General features: G+C 48.2%; 1 protein-coding gene across 4 annotated transcripts in view; it reads left to right on the top strand.

Moving 5' to 3' along the window:
• Positions 1-13,168, top strand: part of LOC104036770 (H(+)/Cl(-) exchange transporter 5) — a 47,095-nt gene extending 33,927 nt beyond the window's left edge. For 3 of the 4 annotated variants that reach the window (XM_075720465.1, XM_075720464.1, XM_075720466.1), the window contains 9 exons: positions 207-391; positions 1,013-1,135; positions 1,635-1,841; positions 2,841-2,921; positions 3,821-4,363; positions 5,878-6,064; positions 7,536-7,934; positions 10,397-10,613; positions 11,825-13,168. In XM_075720465.1, coding sequence (XP_075576580.1) covers positions 207-391; positions 1,013-1,135; positions 1,635-1,841; positions 2,841-2,921; positions 3,821-4,363; positions 5,878-6,064; positions 7,536-7,934; positions 10,397-10,613; positions 11,825-11,915 — 2,033 coding nt within the window. In that variant the 3' untranslated portion in view covers positions 11,916-13,168. The remainder of the gene's footprint in view (positions 1-206; positions 392-1,012; positions 1,136-1,634; positions 1,842-2,840; positions 2,922-3,820; positions 4,364-5,877; positions 6,065-7,535; positions 7,935-10,396; positions 10,614-11,824) is intronic. The other variant, XM_075720463.1, reaches the window with a different exon arrangement.
• The last annotated feature ends 371 nt before the right edge of the window (positions 13,169-13,539 follow it).

A 13,539-nucleotide genomic window follows, 5' to 3' on the forward strand; every position in this document is an offset into this window, starting at 1 on the left:
TTAAGCAGATCTTCCCATTTAGCTCTTTATAGAATAAAAGTTAATTGTAGGCAAAAATATCAGCACTGCTCTATTTGTTGGCAGGTGAGTCAAAAATTAGTAGGGCAGACTGTAACCTTCAGATATTTGAGTCTGCATAAGGTGATTATTACATTTTCTTTTCTTTTTTTTTTTTTTTTTTTATTGTGTGTGTGTCTTTAAACTAGGTTCCTTAGCGGGTCTGATAGACATTTCTGCCCACTGGATGACAGATTTGAAAGAAGGAGTGTGTTTAGCAGGCTTCTGGTTTAACCATGAGCACTGCTGCTGGAAATCCGACACAACCTTTACGGACAGAGACAAGTGTCCTGAGTGGAAGAGCTGGTCCCAGCTGATCCTTGGCTATGGAGAGGTGATGTGTGCCTACAGCTGGTTTTGCTGCCCAATGTCCCATTTCCCCAGCCTGTGTCGTCCCTTGGTAGTGATCTGGGTGTATATGCCAGAAGTGCAAGCTCTAGGTGGTTCAGTGGTTTAACGTTCATCGTTGGGGTCTCCCAAGGGCGTAAATAAACTCCAACAATTTACTTATGTGTTGTCCTCAGAGGGACAGCAAAACATTGACATATTTACAAGCGTGGTGTTTCAGTCCTGTGTCTGAGACTTGCTGCTGGGAGAATATTTTGCCCATGAACATTTTAGAAGAATGCCAGAAGAGCTCAAGTCTTGTGTTTCTGGCAGCTCTATCCAGTGGAGCAGCCCGCTTGACTGGGACAACACTTATCCCAGTACCGAGCTGCTGTGTATTGCTTGCTATTTTATTTAACTGTCTTTGGAGGTATGACTGGTTCATATCCCCGTAACCCGGCAAAGGTAACTTGTCCTTGAAACCTCCGACTTACTGTGGTTCTTTTAATTTCTGGCTGATAACTGTATGTGAGATTACCTGCTGTTTCCGTGTGCTTGCTTCAGTGCGCAGGTTTGATGTGATCTCCGTTGAAATGATCTAATTTGGGTAACTTTCTCTGCATTTCAGGGGGCTTTTGCATATATTCTCAACTACTTCATGTACGTTATCTGGGCCTTGTTGTTCTCCCTTCTTGCCGTGTTGCTTGTGAAGGGGTTTGCTCCTTATGCCTGTGGCTCAGGGATCCCAGAGGTGAGTGAGAATGAAACTGGGTTGGGTTTTTTTTAAGGTGGGGTAGGGATCCACCATCCAAAGATTATGCATGCCTGCTATGGAATAATAATTTCTTGCACTTTAGATGGTGGTTTAATACATGTTTTTTTTCCAAACTATTCCTGAAACATATGTGAAGTACTTAGGTCTCCATGTAGTCCCTTTAAAAGCTAAAATATGTTGGCATTTACTGCAGGAGGCACAAACAAAAGCACACCATTTGTGTAAGGCTACAAAAGCTAGCCTGGGATTGTTCTTCAGCAGGGATAGTGGCCCTGGAGGAAGGACTCGGGTGGCTGTTCCTGCCTTTGCACGGAGGGATGTTTTTACCGACTCTCCGTTACCTTTGATAGCTGGGGGGCGGACTCTGAAAGCTGTAGGGGAAAGTTGAGGGCAGGATTGGGAGTGCCTAGTAAAACAGGAGCTCTGACCAGGGCTCGAATGAAAGCCTGTAGAGCTTTGTGTGCTTGACTTCCAGATCAAAACTATCTTAAGTGGTTTCATCATTAGAGGCTACCTGGGCAAGTGGACGCTGATCATCAAAACCATCACCTTAGTGTTGGCGGTGTCCTCTGGGCTGAGCCTGGGCAAAGAGGGGCCCCTGGTGCACGTCGCCTGCTGCTGCGGAAACATCTTGTGTCATCTCTTCACCAAGTACAGGAAGAACGAAGCGAAGCGCAGAGAGGTACGGAGGGGCACCGATGTTGTCAAACCGCTGAGGCAGCGCGGGGAGTCCGGGGGGTCTGGTGCTTTGCGCTGAGCGTAAATTGTTCTGATCTGGCACGTTCCTGGTGTGCCTCAGCGCAACACCTAGCTGGAGCAAAAGCCATCTCGGTTAGGAAGTGACACCGCAGCATCTCCCCAGCGCAGGTCGTCGTCTCGTTTGCGGTGGGAGCGTTCGCTGGCACTAACGTGCTGCGGACCCAGTTCTGCAATGCTCGTTTGTTTGCCCTGCAACTCCATAGACTGTGTTGGGACTGTTTGAGGGACCTGGGCTTGGCCGTAGGAGTAGAATGAAGGGCTTTGCTTTGAGGGAGACAGCGATGGGCATGGTGTAAGAACCAAGCTAACATCTAATGTGAAGCTCGCGAGTGTTTCCTCACAGCGCTGTAAGGCTTTTCTCTGGACAAGTCACTAGAGAATGGTTAATGTGAGATGTGTAGTATCACATTGGCCAATTTACCTTCTGCTAAACCAAACCCGACAGAATCCACCCAGCAGGCTGGCAGGGTTTTGGGTGGCCCCACAGCACCTCTAGTTACACTGTGTTACCCTCTTCTGAGACGTGGTATGAATGTGAGACAGGCAAACATGGTAACGGCCGGTGTGTTCTGGGAGGTGGAATCACTGCTATTCTGTTTTACTGAAGCTTTATCTGAGGTGAAAGCATAGCACGAAATCAGCTGAAACAGAAAAAGGTAATTGCCAGCGATGCCTCTCCTACTGATTTGCAGGGGGGACTGTTGAAATGCTAAGACCAATGTTTTTGGAGCTACTTACAGCTATTTTCCCTAGGGAGTTGGCTCACTCCATCTTTTCTCTGCTGTCTTTAAAACAGGTCAGACTGTGGCTTACTGTCCTTATGGGAGATGAAAATTGTACAAATTTAAGTAGACAGACCAAAAAAGGGGGAGGGCTTGGAGGGGGGCTGCAAATGTCTGACTGTCTTTGGTTTCTCTCTTAGGTTTTGTCAGCAGCTGCAGCTGCTGGTGTGTCTGTAGCTTTTGGTGCACCGATCGGAGGAGTGCTCTTTAGTCTGGAAGAGGTAACATCAGCATTTTCTATTAGCTCTTGGTGAGCTGTTTTATTGCAAGAACTGAGCCTGCTGGTTTAAAAATACAGTCCACTCATAACTGCTTGGGTGTGGAAAGGAGACCCTGTTGAATACTGATTGGTGGTGTATTTACAAGGCCAAGGAACCTAAAAGCTTATTGGGGTTTCAGGTAATTCTTACGAATACTGGATAGTTTATTTTGGATTATGTCTATCCGTAGCTTTGCAACAAACCTCTTGGTTTCCCCTGGTCTGTCTGTGCTCAGCAACACTGAATGCTCGCAGCCACAGCCTCTGTCACGTTTTCCATATGTCCACTCTCTCCTGACAACTCTGTCCAGGGTACCTGGGCACAAACTTGTCTGGCTTATCAAACCCCTTTCCTTCCCAAGGAACTTCTAATCCTTGTTCTTTTGATCCAGACGTGAAATGGATCACCACTGCTTGCTGCAGGGCTTAGCTCAGAGGAGGAATGGGATGGTTTTGCTCAGCTGAGCAATAGTTGTGGTGGCGGCTATGGCAAGCACTGTTGTTTGGCACTTCTGGACTTTGCAGAGCACGCAAGGCAAATAGTTCTCTGGATTCAGCTCATAGCTGATTTGTAACAGCTTTTATTATCCACGTAAGTCGCCTCCACTTCAGGGATCAGAGAGGGCACTTGCTGCGTTGGAAGTATGGAGGCCAGGACCCGTCCTGGTCATTGTAGTACGCACTGAGCGGGAGCTCAAAATAAAGCCCGGGGTGCTTGGCTGGAGAGGAGGGTGTGTAGCCAATGCTCATCGATCTCAGTCCTCACTTCTACTTCATGCAGCGGTGATTTTGTTACCGGGCAGCGATCAGTGTAGTGACAAGTGTTAAAGTGCCTGAATCTGCTTTGTTTCTCCTTTTTAGGTAAGTTACTACTTTCCTCTCAAGACGCTGTGGCGTTCCTTCTTCGCTGCTCTGGTCGCTGCGTTTACCCTGCGCTCCATCAACCCTTTTGGGAACAGCCGCCTGGTTCTCTTCTACGTGGAGTTTCACATGCCATGGCATCTTCTGGAGCTTGTGCCGTTCATCCTTTTGGGAATATTTGGTGGGCTTTGGGGAGCTTTCTTCATCCGCAGCAACATTGCCTGGTGCAGGCGACGCAAGACGACCAAGCTTGGTAAATACCCTGTGCTGGAGGTGTTTGTAGTGACTGCGATCACAGCCGTTCTGGCCTTCCCCAATGAGTACACCAGAATGAGCACCAGCGAGCTCATTTCTGAGCTCTTCAATGACTGTGGAATTTTGGACTCTTCCAAGCTCTGCGAGTATGTGAACGATTTCAACAGCACCAAAGGGGATGACCTGCCGGACCGAGCTGCTGGCCCAGGAGTTTACACAGCCATGTGGCAGCTGGCTTTGGCCCTTATAATGAAAGTCTTCATCACGATCTTCACCTTTGGCATGAAGGTGAGAATTGCCTGTAAAGGAGCTTGTGTCCTTCTTATCCTCTGCAGGAACCCCACATCTTAGAGTTTTATTTACTCAATAAACAGACATGTTTTCCTCCCCAAGCTCTGTTAAGAAGGGGGCAAGGTGATAGACTGCAGTAATTATTCTGTTGCTTGTAGCTGTGAGGGCAGTAGAAGCCTCTTAGCCAGAGCGTGGGTGTCAGATGCAGTCACTAAAGCTGGTGTCTCAGGGCTTCGCGTCCCATTTTCCAGACACAGAATGCTTCTGAATTGTCCTGCCTTAAGCCTTTTTGGTATGTATGCAATCTATATGCAACGGCTAATTGCAAAGCAATCGATAGCTTAATTTGTAAAAGCTTAACTTATCATAGCTGTTCCTTGCTCAGATGGGTCTGAGCTTGTTTGGCGGCAGCCTCCCGAGTGTGGATGCACTGCCTAGGTGTGAGCTTTCCTGCAGTGGGGCTCAGCAGGTGGAGCTCAGCATCTCCTCCTGCCCGCCAGTCCTCCGGTGGTCCGTCCAGAAAGGTGACCCCACCACCGAGGTTTGGACATCGTTGTTGCCATGAGGTGGTCGCTGACATTTGAGGGCAATCATCAGGTCTGTGAGAAAGATGTCCAACGTGTGAGAAAGCTGTATGACAAATGGGTCAAGGAAAGGGGGTTGGAGATTCCCTAACTTTAAAGAACAGGAGCTTTCAGAGTCCTGCAACAGCTGAAGCGCAGAGGTGGAACTCGCTGGCAGTGGCTCTGCTGGGTGTCACTTGTGCTGTGTGCGCTAATTCCAGGCACCCTCACTTTGACGGTGGAGTTTGAATTTCTGCCAGGGAAGAAGGATGCTTCCACTCCCAGTACGTGAAGCCAGCAGATTGGGAAGACCCCGTGCCTGCAATAAACACGTACTCGTGTGGTCGGAAAGGCACGGGGGGATGTTAGCGGCGTGCAGGTGAAGCTGCGTTACGTTCTCTTGGGAAATAAGCTTTTGAAAAAAGCTTGTTCTCTTCCACACTAACCTCCTGTGTGGCTGTTTCTCCTGCTCAGAAAGGAGTAAATTCAAACTGTTGCAGTGACTCTGGGCTTAAGAAATGGGCTTAAGCTGCGCCAGGGGAGGTTTAGGTTGGAAATTAGGAAAAATTTCTTTACGGAAAGGGTGGTCAAGAATTGGAACAGGCTGCCCAGAGAGGTGGGGGAGTCCCCATCCCTGGAGGGGTTCAAAAAACGGGCAGAGGTGGCACTTTGGGACATGGTTCAGTCTGGTCTGCCCTTGATTGGCTTAGTGTGGACTTGGTAGTGTAGGTTAATGGTTGGACTGGATGATCTTAAAGGGCTTTTTCAGCCTAAACGATTCTATGATTCTAGAGCATGAGGGTGCCGGAAGCGCAGAGGTGACAGAGCAAGGCATCCTTGCCAATTTTAACTTCAGCGTAACCTCTAAGTCAATCCTGTTTCAAACTTCCGTCGCTAGTCTTTGAAAGGTCTGAGAAGCAGTGCATTTACCGATGGGTGTTTTCACAGGTCCCTTCGGGTCTCTTCATCCCCAGCATGGCGGTGGGTGCTATAGCAGGCCGATTGCTCGGGGTAGCCATGGAGCAGCTGGCCTATTACCACCACGACTGGGCCATCTTCAGCGGCTGGTGCAGTCAAGGAGCTGACTGCATCACTCCTGGCCTCTACGCAATGGTTGGGGCTGCAGCGTGTCTAGGTAAGCAAGGTGGCTTTTGAAGTCCAGGCTGTGATTTGGGTCTTGGTTGGCCAGGTAAAGAAGGGTGCTAGTGAAACGCTGCCGCTGGTCTCGCAGAGAAGCTGGCTTCATCTCAAGAGCAGGAAACTTTGTCGTGGAATATGCAATGCGTTTCTCATCCTGTTTGCATTCTTTTGCCAGCACCAACCTATCGTTGGACGTGACAGGTTTCAGCGGGGAGTCTCCTGAATAGGCAGCTAGAACAAATGAGGGTGGCCAGGGACTTCAGATTTTTCCTGTGGGGTTTTAATTCATTTTACTTCCTGTTCTGGCCTTAAATCTTACGATGCAACTCTTCTTTCAAGCGCTCTGTTTTTTGGTAACACTTCTTCCACTTGGCTGAATTTGAGAAATTGGGTGCATGTGACTGAATTTCACTTTCACGATAATTCCCAATCCTCTCCTCCACTGAATAATATGTGTAACTACTTTCCTATATCAGGAGAAACTCTCATTTCAGGAGCAATAAAGGCATGTTACCAGAACCCCATCTTTGGCCCTTTTTAAAGGGGATACACCTTCTGGGTTGCATGTAATTGATGAAAAATAAATATGGTTCCACTTCATTACCTGTTCTGTTTACCACTGGACAGTACTAAAGGGTATGTGCCCCTTTAGGAGATGATTATTGGAGCAAAGCTCCTCTGAAATATTTGGGAGTAGCTTTGGGACTTGAGTCTCAAAAGCATAATTAAAATATGCCAAGACAAAAAAAAAAAAAAGATGTCAATATTTAAGAAGACTTGTCTGTTTTCTCTTGAAATGCCTCAACTGTGTTGCGTTAGGTTAATGCTTGGACTGGATGATCTTAAAGGTCTTTTCCAACCTAAATGATTCTATGATTCTAACTGTTTTAGTGTTGAAAACCTACGAAAGTGTAATGAACGGTAGTCAAAATGTCTGGCTGAAAGCCGGCAAAACTTGAAAGGTGAGCTGTCTGAAGGCCTTGCTGTTAGGGGGATTAATGCTAGTAGCCAGAGGATGTCAGGATGACACTTGCCTCTTGTGTACAGCCCATCAGGGGCTGCATTTCATGAATCTGCCCGTGGAGGTGTGTATAAGGCCCTTCTGTGGCACGGCCAGATTATTTTGCAGCTAGCTAAGTAACACGAAAGGTAGCCATCTTTTAAGGTTGCTTCAGAGTTCAGGAAAGACCCATCAAAACCATGTAGCAAACCCTTATAAGCCAGCCCATGGCACGATGTTCTGGAAGCGACAGATGGTTTCAGTATTGTGTTCTGCTCGTGTTTGGCTTCCACTGCAATGCTGAACGTGGTGTAGGAGTCCAACAGTACGACCGCTTGCTGATACAAGACCTTCTCTAGATGCGTTGGCAGAGGACAGCTGTAGCAAACCTCAGAACAACTCTCCTGCCTGGAAACCCCCAACATCGCCTGCTCACGTCGTCTGTCTTCCTGTGTTCTGTTTGCAGGTGGGGTGACCCGAATGACTGTGTCACTAGTGGTCATTATGTTTGAGCTCACTGGTGGACTGGAATACATCGTTCCGCTGATGGCGGCAGCCATGACCAGCAAGTGGGTGGCTGATGCCATTGGGCGGGAAGGCATTTACGATGCCCATATTCGCCTCAACGGATACCCTTTCTTGGAAGCCAAGGAAGAGTTCTCACACAAGACTCTTGCGATGGACGTAATGAGGCCACGGAGGAACGATCCTCCTCTGACTGTCATCACGCAGGACAGCATGACTGTAGAAGACGTTGAGACCATCATCAATGAAACCACGTACAGCGGCTATCCAGTGGTGGTGTCACGGGAGTCCCAAAGGCTTGTTGGATTCGTCCTCAGGAGAGACCTCATCATTTCAATCGGTAAGAGGCAAGACACTGCATAGATAAATGATGCCGTCGGAGGCCTTGAATGGCACCGGCTGTACTTTACTTGATGAGTTCAAACACCAAGTAGTGATGGTGGCTGTGCTTACAGGCGCCTGCATCTCCATCCCCAAGCAGCACGAGGCCTGCGTGCGTTGAGTGCGAAGGGCAGGATGGCTTGCCCAGCGCCATTAGTATGGCTCTGCTGAATTTGTAAACATTAGGGCACAGCTGTGAAGCATGAGACTTCTTGCCAGCAAGAACTAAGGCTTCCTGACTTTGTGGATGACTGGATGTGGAAAGCTTTCTTAACTGTTAATGTCTCAAACGTTATTTTATTTCATTAAGGAAAAAAGTCTGGTTGGTCCATGTATATTGGGTCACTTCTGAGATCAAACCTATAAATACAGATACTGATGTTAAAGTCTTCCATCTCTCTTCACCACTGAAAGCCAGCCTGGTCTTTCACTTGTTTTGCTTGCGCGTTGGTGGTTGTGAGGCAGGTGGTGCGCGGTGCTGGCAGGACTCAGTAAACACTGCCCTGGCATCGCTCAGATGCGATTTCCATCCGCGATGCGAGTTGAGCTCCTTTGGAAACAACATTACCTGTTACAGTTTAGGGCACGGTTAGGTTCCTCTTGCTCTCCAGTTTCTTAGAAACCTGCAAGTGCTGTTTCCCAACATGAGACCCAAGTGGAAGTTCTGGTCATGTTGTCTCTTGCTGGCTTGGGTGAGACAGCGTGTCTTCTCTTGATGAAGCAGGAGAAATCTGTGGGCTAGGGTTGAGGGGTACGCGGGCATGTAAATCCTTAAAAATTTTGCCTGCACTGGAGTGAAGATTGGGCATAAGGGTATCAAACCCCACGCTCTCATGCAAACTGAGTCCATGTGGTTTGTGTCCAGCTGTAGCTCAGACTCCAAGCGTCTGCGCTGAGCTTGGGTGAGCTGGAGTCGCTCACACGCTTCCTTACGCTGGCACCCAGCAGAGTTCGTGCAAGCCCCATGGTGAGCTGGATGGGAGAATTGATCCAGCCCAAAACACATCTCCCCTCCCTGCTCGGTTCGCTCCTGCAGGTCAGTCCTCTTCCGGCTCTCGGTGGGGGACACACGGATGCTGGTGCAAGGGAGTGGGTGAGAGCACGCCGGCTGGGAGGGGGTGAGTTACCTCGGACAAAAGCAGAGAGTGATCCTGGGAACAGCGTGATCGTGGAGGATTGAAGCCGCGTGAGCTCTGCGGTGTGTTCTCCAGTGCGTGGCTGCGTGCACTGTCTTGGCTCAAGCTCGATGACTTTCTGTATGGGTGGGGTGAAGGCTTGGTCCTGAGCTAGCTTTGTCCCATGGCAGAGCTAGAGTCGTTTTTATCATTAAGTTGCCTGCAGCTATGAATCAACCTGGGACATGGTTTAGTGGGCATGGGGGTCTTGGCTTGATGGTTGGACTGATGATCTTAGAAGTCCTTTCCAACCTTAGTGATTCTATTCTGTTCTAACCCTGTGTGTTCCCTCTGTCTTTTCAGGTAAGTGTTCAGCGTCAGTTTTAGGATGTGCAATACAGTCTTTTGGAGCACGTGAATAGTGCTCTCATTCTTCTGAGAAGTATCTGGCCAAATGCTTATGACAATATGTAACGAAATACAGAAAACAGTGCACTACCATGTTATAATTATGCATGTTGCCTGCCTTCTGTAAGGCTGCTTTGTGGTATGACCACGAATTCTTACATTTATGTTATTCTGAATCTCCAGGGGCTCGTTAAGAATAACCTTTTCCCCAAGATATGCACAGTAACGCACTGTTGTGTGCCACAGGACGGGGTTTAGCTTTCGATGGCCAGCTCTGAATATCCAGTCTGGTGTTTGGGCTGCTGGGCTAGCCCCTTCCCAATGAGTCTTGGAATGCAAACAGCAAATCGAAGCTGCAGTGTGGCAGATATCCAAATTGCCTGTCTAGTGGGAGTGCAATGCACTAGTGTAAAATCTGAGTGATGGCAAGTGCTTAATGTGTTCTGTTCTTGACCCTAGTCACGGGCATGGAGCCTAAGCCAGTAGGTTAAGTGCTTAAAAATACTGATTTAGCTACTCTGCATGGGACCCAAATTGATGGCTGATAAAAGTACAAAGCATTTTATCTCCCTCCTCTTAAAACTGGGAAGTTAAAGATCTCCAGAACTTGCATTTACATGGCCAGAGCAAAACACTGAGATGCGTGGCAGCCTTGACATTAGGCAAAGTGTGTGCCGATCTCACCCCTGGGGTGAAGCTTTGGAGACCTTAGAGGCTATGATGTAGTTACCAGAAGATAGGATGGAAACATATCACATGTGCCTTGAGAAACCACAGGTGAAGGGAAGGAATGGGGTTTTAGGGCCATCCTGCTGCGGGCAGAGAGAGAAAAGGGTATGCTCTTCAGTTTGGAAAAGGAAAGGAAGGATGATACTTAACCAAATATTTCTTCTTCCAGAAAACGCTCGGAAAAAGCAGGATGGGATTGTGAGCACTTCAGTTATTTATTTCACTGACCACTCTCCTCCGCTGCCTCCAAGTTCCCCTTCTATGCTGAAACTCAGGAGCATCCTGGACCTCAGTCCTTTCACAGTGACAGACCAAACACCTATGGAAATCGTCGTGGATATATTCCGCAAGCTGGGATTGCGCCAGTGCCTGGTTACTCACAACGGGTAAGAATGCTGCAGGCAGAGCCCTGGGGCCCAGGATTGCCTGTAGACCCGAGTCAAAACCTCTCCTTCGAGTGAGCAAAGGCTTCTGTGTAGAGCACTGAGCGTCAGCTGGAAAAAATCAATTGTGAAACCCCTGAGTTCTTTCAGTCGAAGCAGTAGCATAAAGCCTGTAAGGCGAGGACACAGCTCCATAGAATCACAGAATCGTTTAGGTTGGAAAAGCCCTTTAAGATCATCCAGTCCAACCATTAACCTGACACTGCCAAGGCCACCACTAAACCAGTTAAGGGGAGAGGAATAATTTCATGTTTCCTGGCTTGGTGGCTGCATTATTTTTTAATGAAAGCAAAACCAGGAATCACTAAGGTTGGAAAGGCCCTCTAAGATCATCAGCCCAACCATCAACCCAACACCCCCATGCCCACTAAACCATGTCCCCCAGTGCCACCTCTGCCCGTTTTTTGAACCCCTCCAGGGATGGGGGCTCCCCCACCTCTCTGGGCAGCCTGTTCCAATGCCTGACCACTCTTTCCGTGAAGAAATTTTTCCTGATATCCAGTCTAAACCTCCCCTGGCGCAGCTTGGGCCCATTTCCTCTCGTCCTATGGGTCTCTCAGACTGATGGAAGGGGCTCACAGCCTCCTCTCAAATCTGGCCAAGTGTATCACGTAACTATTTGAATTTGCTTTGGCGTCGATCAGAAACAGCATGTTTGGTGAGGTGGGAAGGAATGAGGTCAAAGATAGAAACTGAGCGATCTGTTCCCTGAAGTGTGGCACCAGCAGGAATTCTCTCCCTGTTCCCTGCTGTGGCGCATTTGGTCCAGCTGATCTTTTCAGCTCCGGACGGACAGCTGCATTGCTCAGCATCGCTCCCCAATGGACATTCTGCCTAATTCCCTAGCTCCTGGCATGTCTTTCAGCACCTTTTTTTTGCAAGCATAGCTACTGAGAGTGCTAGGACTTAAAATGCAGCACGAGACATTCAGTTTGATGTTAATAATTATTAACACTTGTCTTTTGGTTACAACCGCCTTACCTTTTTTAGTGCAAAATACTGATAGAGTTTCCGTTGGGGCTTGCGAGCGCCATACTTTGTGTGGAGTGATCCAAAAAGGCGCTTCAATTAAAATTGCCCTACGCGAGGCTATGTGGGAGCAAGGATACCTGCGGTGGGTGTTGATGCACTGAAAACGTGTTTCCATTTTTCAGGAAGCTACTCGGGATCATTACCAAAAAGGATGTATTAAAGCACATTGCACAGCTGGCTAACCAGGACCCGGATTCTATACTCTTCAATTAAAGGCAGACTAGTAGGTATTGTGTGTTCAACACAAAAGGAACTTTACAGAAGATCCTGGATATACTTTCCTATTTTTATTGAGACCATGGAACTGTTTTCAGCATTTCCTTCCATGGAGCTGAAGAAGATAATTTTTTTTTTTTTCTACCAGATAACCAATTGCACTACATAATCTGTGGAACATAATCTTCTTTTTAGAAGAAAGAAAAAGACTTTATTTACATTGCTTTTGTGAAGTTGCGTTGGAAAGATTCCATGAAGGAGTAAAAGCAAAATGCTATAGAATTGTATCTCCTCTTATTTTATTTGAACTGTTGTTACTAACGTGGGGAGGAAAAGACAAGGTCTGTACCTTCAGAAGTTTTGAAGGAGAAGGATGATTTTGCACACAGCATTCAGGTGGTGGCAGGAAGATGTGGTTGTAACTCAGGGGTGGTGTATTCCCAATTAGCCACTTGGTAAAAATAAGAACCTTGTAAAGTCAAAATAGGGGAGGGGGGAAAAAAAAATTGGCTAGCTGAGGATGTTTTGCTGAAAGAAGGAGGAAAAAAAAAAAAAAAACCACAAAAACAAAACCCCCAGAAGACCAGATCTCCTTAAAATTGGGCCCAGTTTCTGATTGGGAAGAAGCTTATTTTGATTAATCTTCTGTGAATGTATTTCATTGCTCTGACGCTGCCTTGCCAGGAGAACTCCGTGGCGGCGGCAGGAGGAGTCAACAGTTGTATTCTCATCGTGATCCCGTTTTTAGATATATGCCTAAGGATTTCTTCTCCTTGATTTTCCTTGAGCATGTAATTAAAATCGCAAAGGCCGAGTCCTAAGTTATTGCCCCGCCTTTACCGCACTTCCCGGTAAACTCTGGTCATGTCGGATGTTGCACAACTGACCTCTTCCTTCATCAGCAGTGTCTTAGGTGGCTGAGGATGTCCTCCTGGAGAGCCCCGCGCCCGGGACGTTTACGTGGATGCGTGTGCTGTTCCCTGCTCCTCTCCTCAGCCCCGCACCCAACTCAGGCCCGGATCCCGGCTCTAGGATTGGCAACACTGCCACTTCACGTACGTGCACCGCTCGGCGTCTCTCCTTTTGCCAACGACTATGCAATAAACCCTGACCACTGTCAGCCGAGCAACTCGTTCCATGCCTGTGCTCCTCAAGTCCCCGTCCCAGATCTCACCAAATTATTTGCCTGTTAATAAAATTGTGACCGTTTACTGGAATTTTGAAGGGATATGAGTGCTTTCGGAGGGCGACGTTGTTCCTCATGGCTTCAGTCGGTAGCGGACGTCGTTTTACGGTCCGTGGCTGAGGCTCGGTGGTGGCCGCGGGGCTTCCTCTCGTCTCTGGCTCGCCACCGAGGCTGCAGAAGGGAGCCAAGCTGTTGAGTAGCGGCCAGGAATTAAGGAGTGGGGGGCTCTGACTCTGCTTCCTGACGGACAAACCGAGCAGGTATCGCACGTCGATACCCGCAGACCCCGGCTGGGAGGCGGTGGGTTGTCGTGGGGGGCTGCTGCCTGCCGTAAACCTGTGCTGTGGGGGAGTGGGGGCTCTGGCTAGAGCTGGCTGGAAGTTTGGTCAGTCTTAAACTCTCTGAAATACAAACAAATTCCTCATCTCTGCTTGG

Source organism: Pelecanus crispus, chromosome 13 (assembly GCF_030463565.1).
Source record: "Pelecanus crispus isolate bPelCri1 chromosome 13, bPelCri1.pri, whole genome shotgun sequence".
NCBI lineage: Eukaryota > Metazoa > Chordata > Aves > Pelecaniformes > Pelecanidae > Pelecanus > Pelecanus crispus.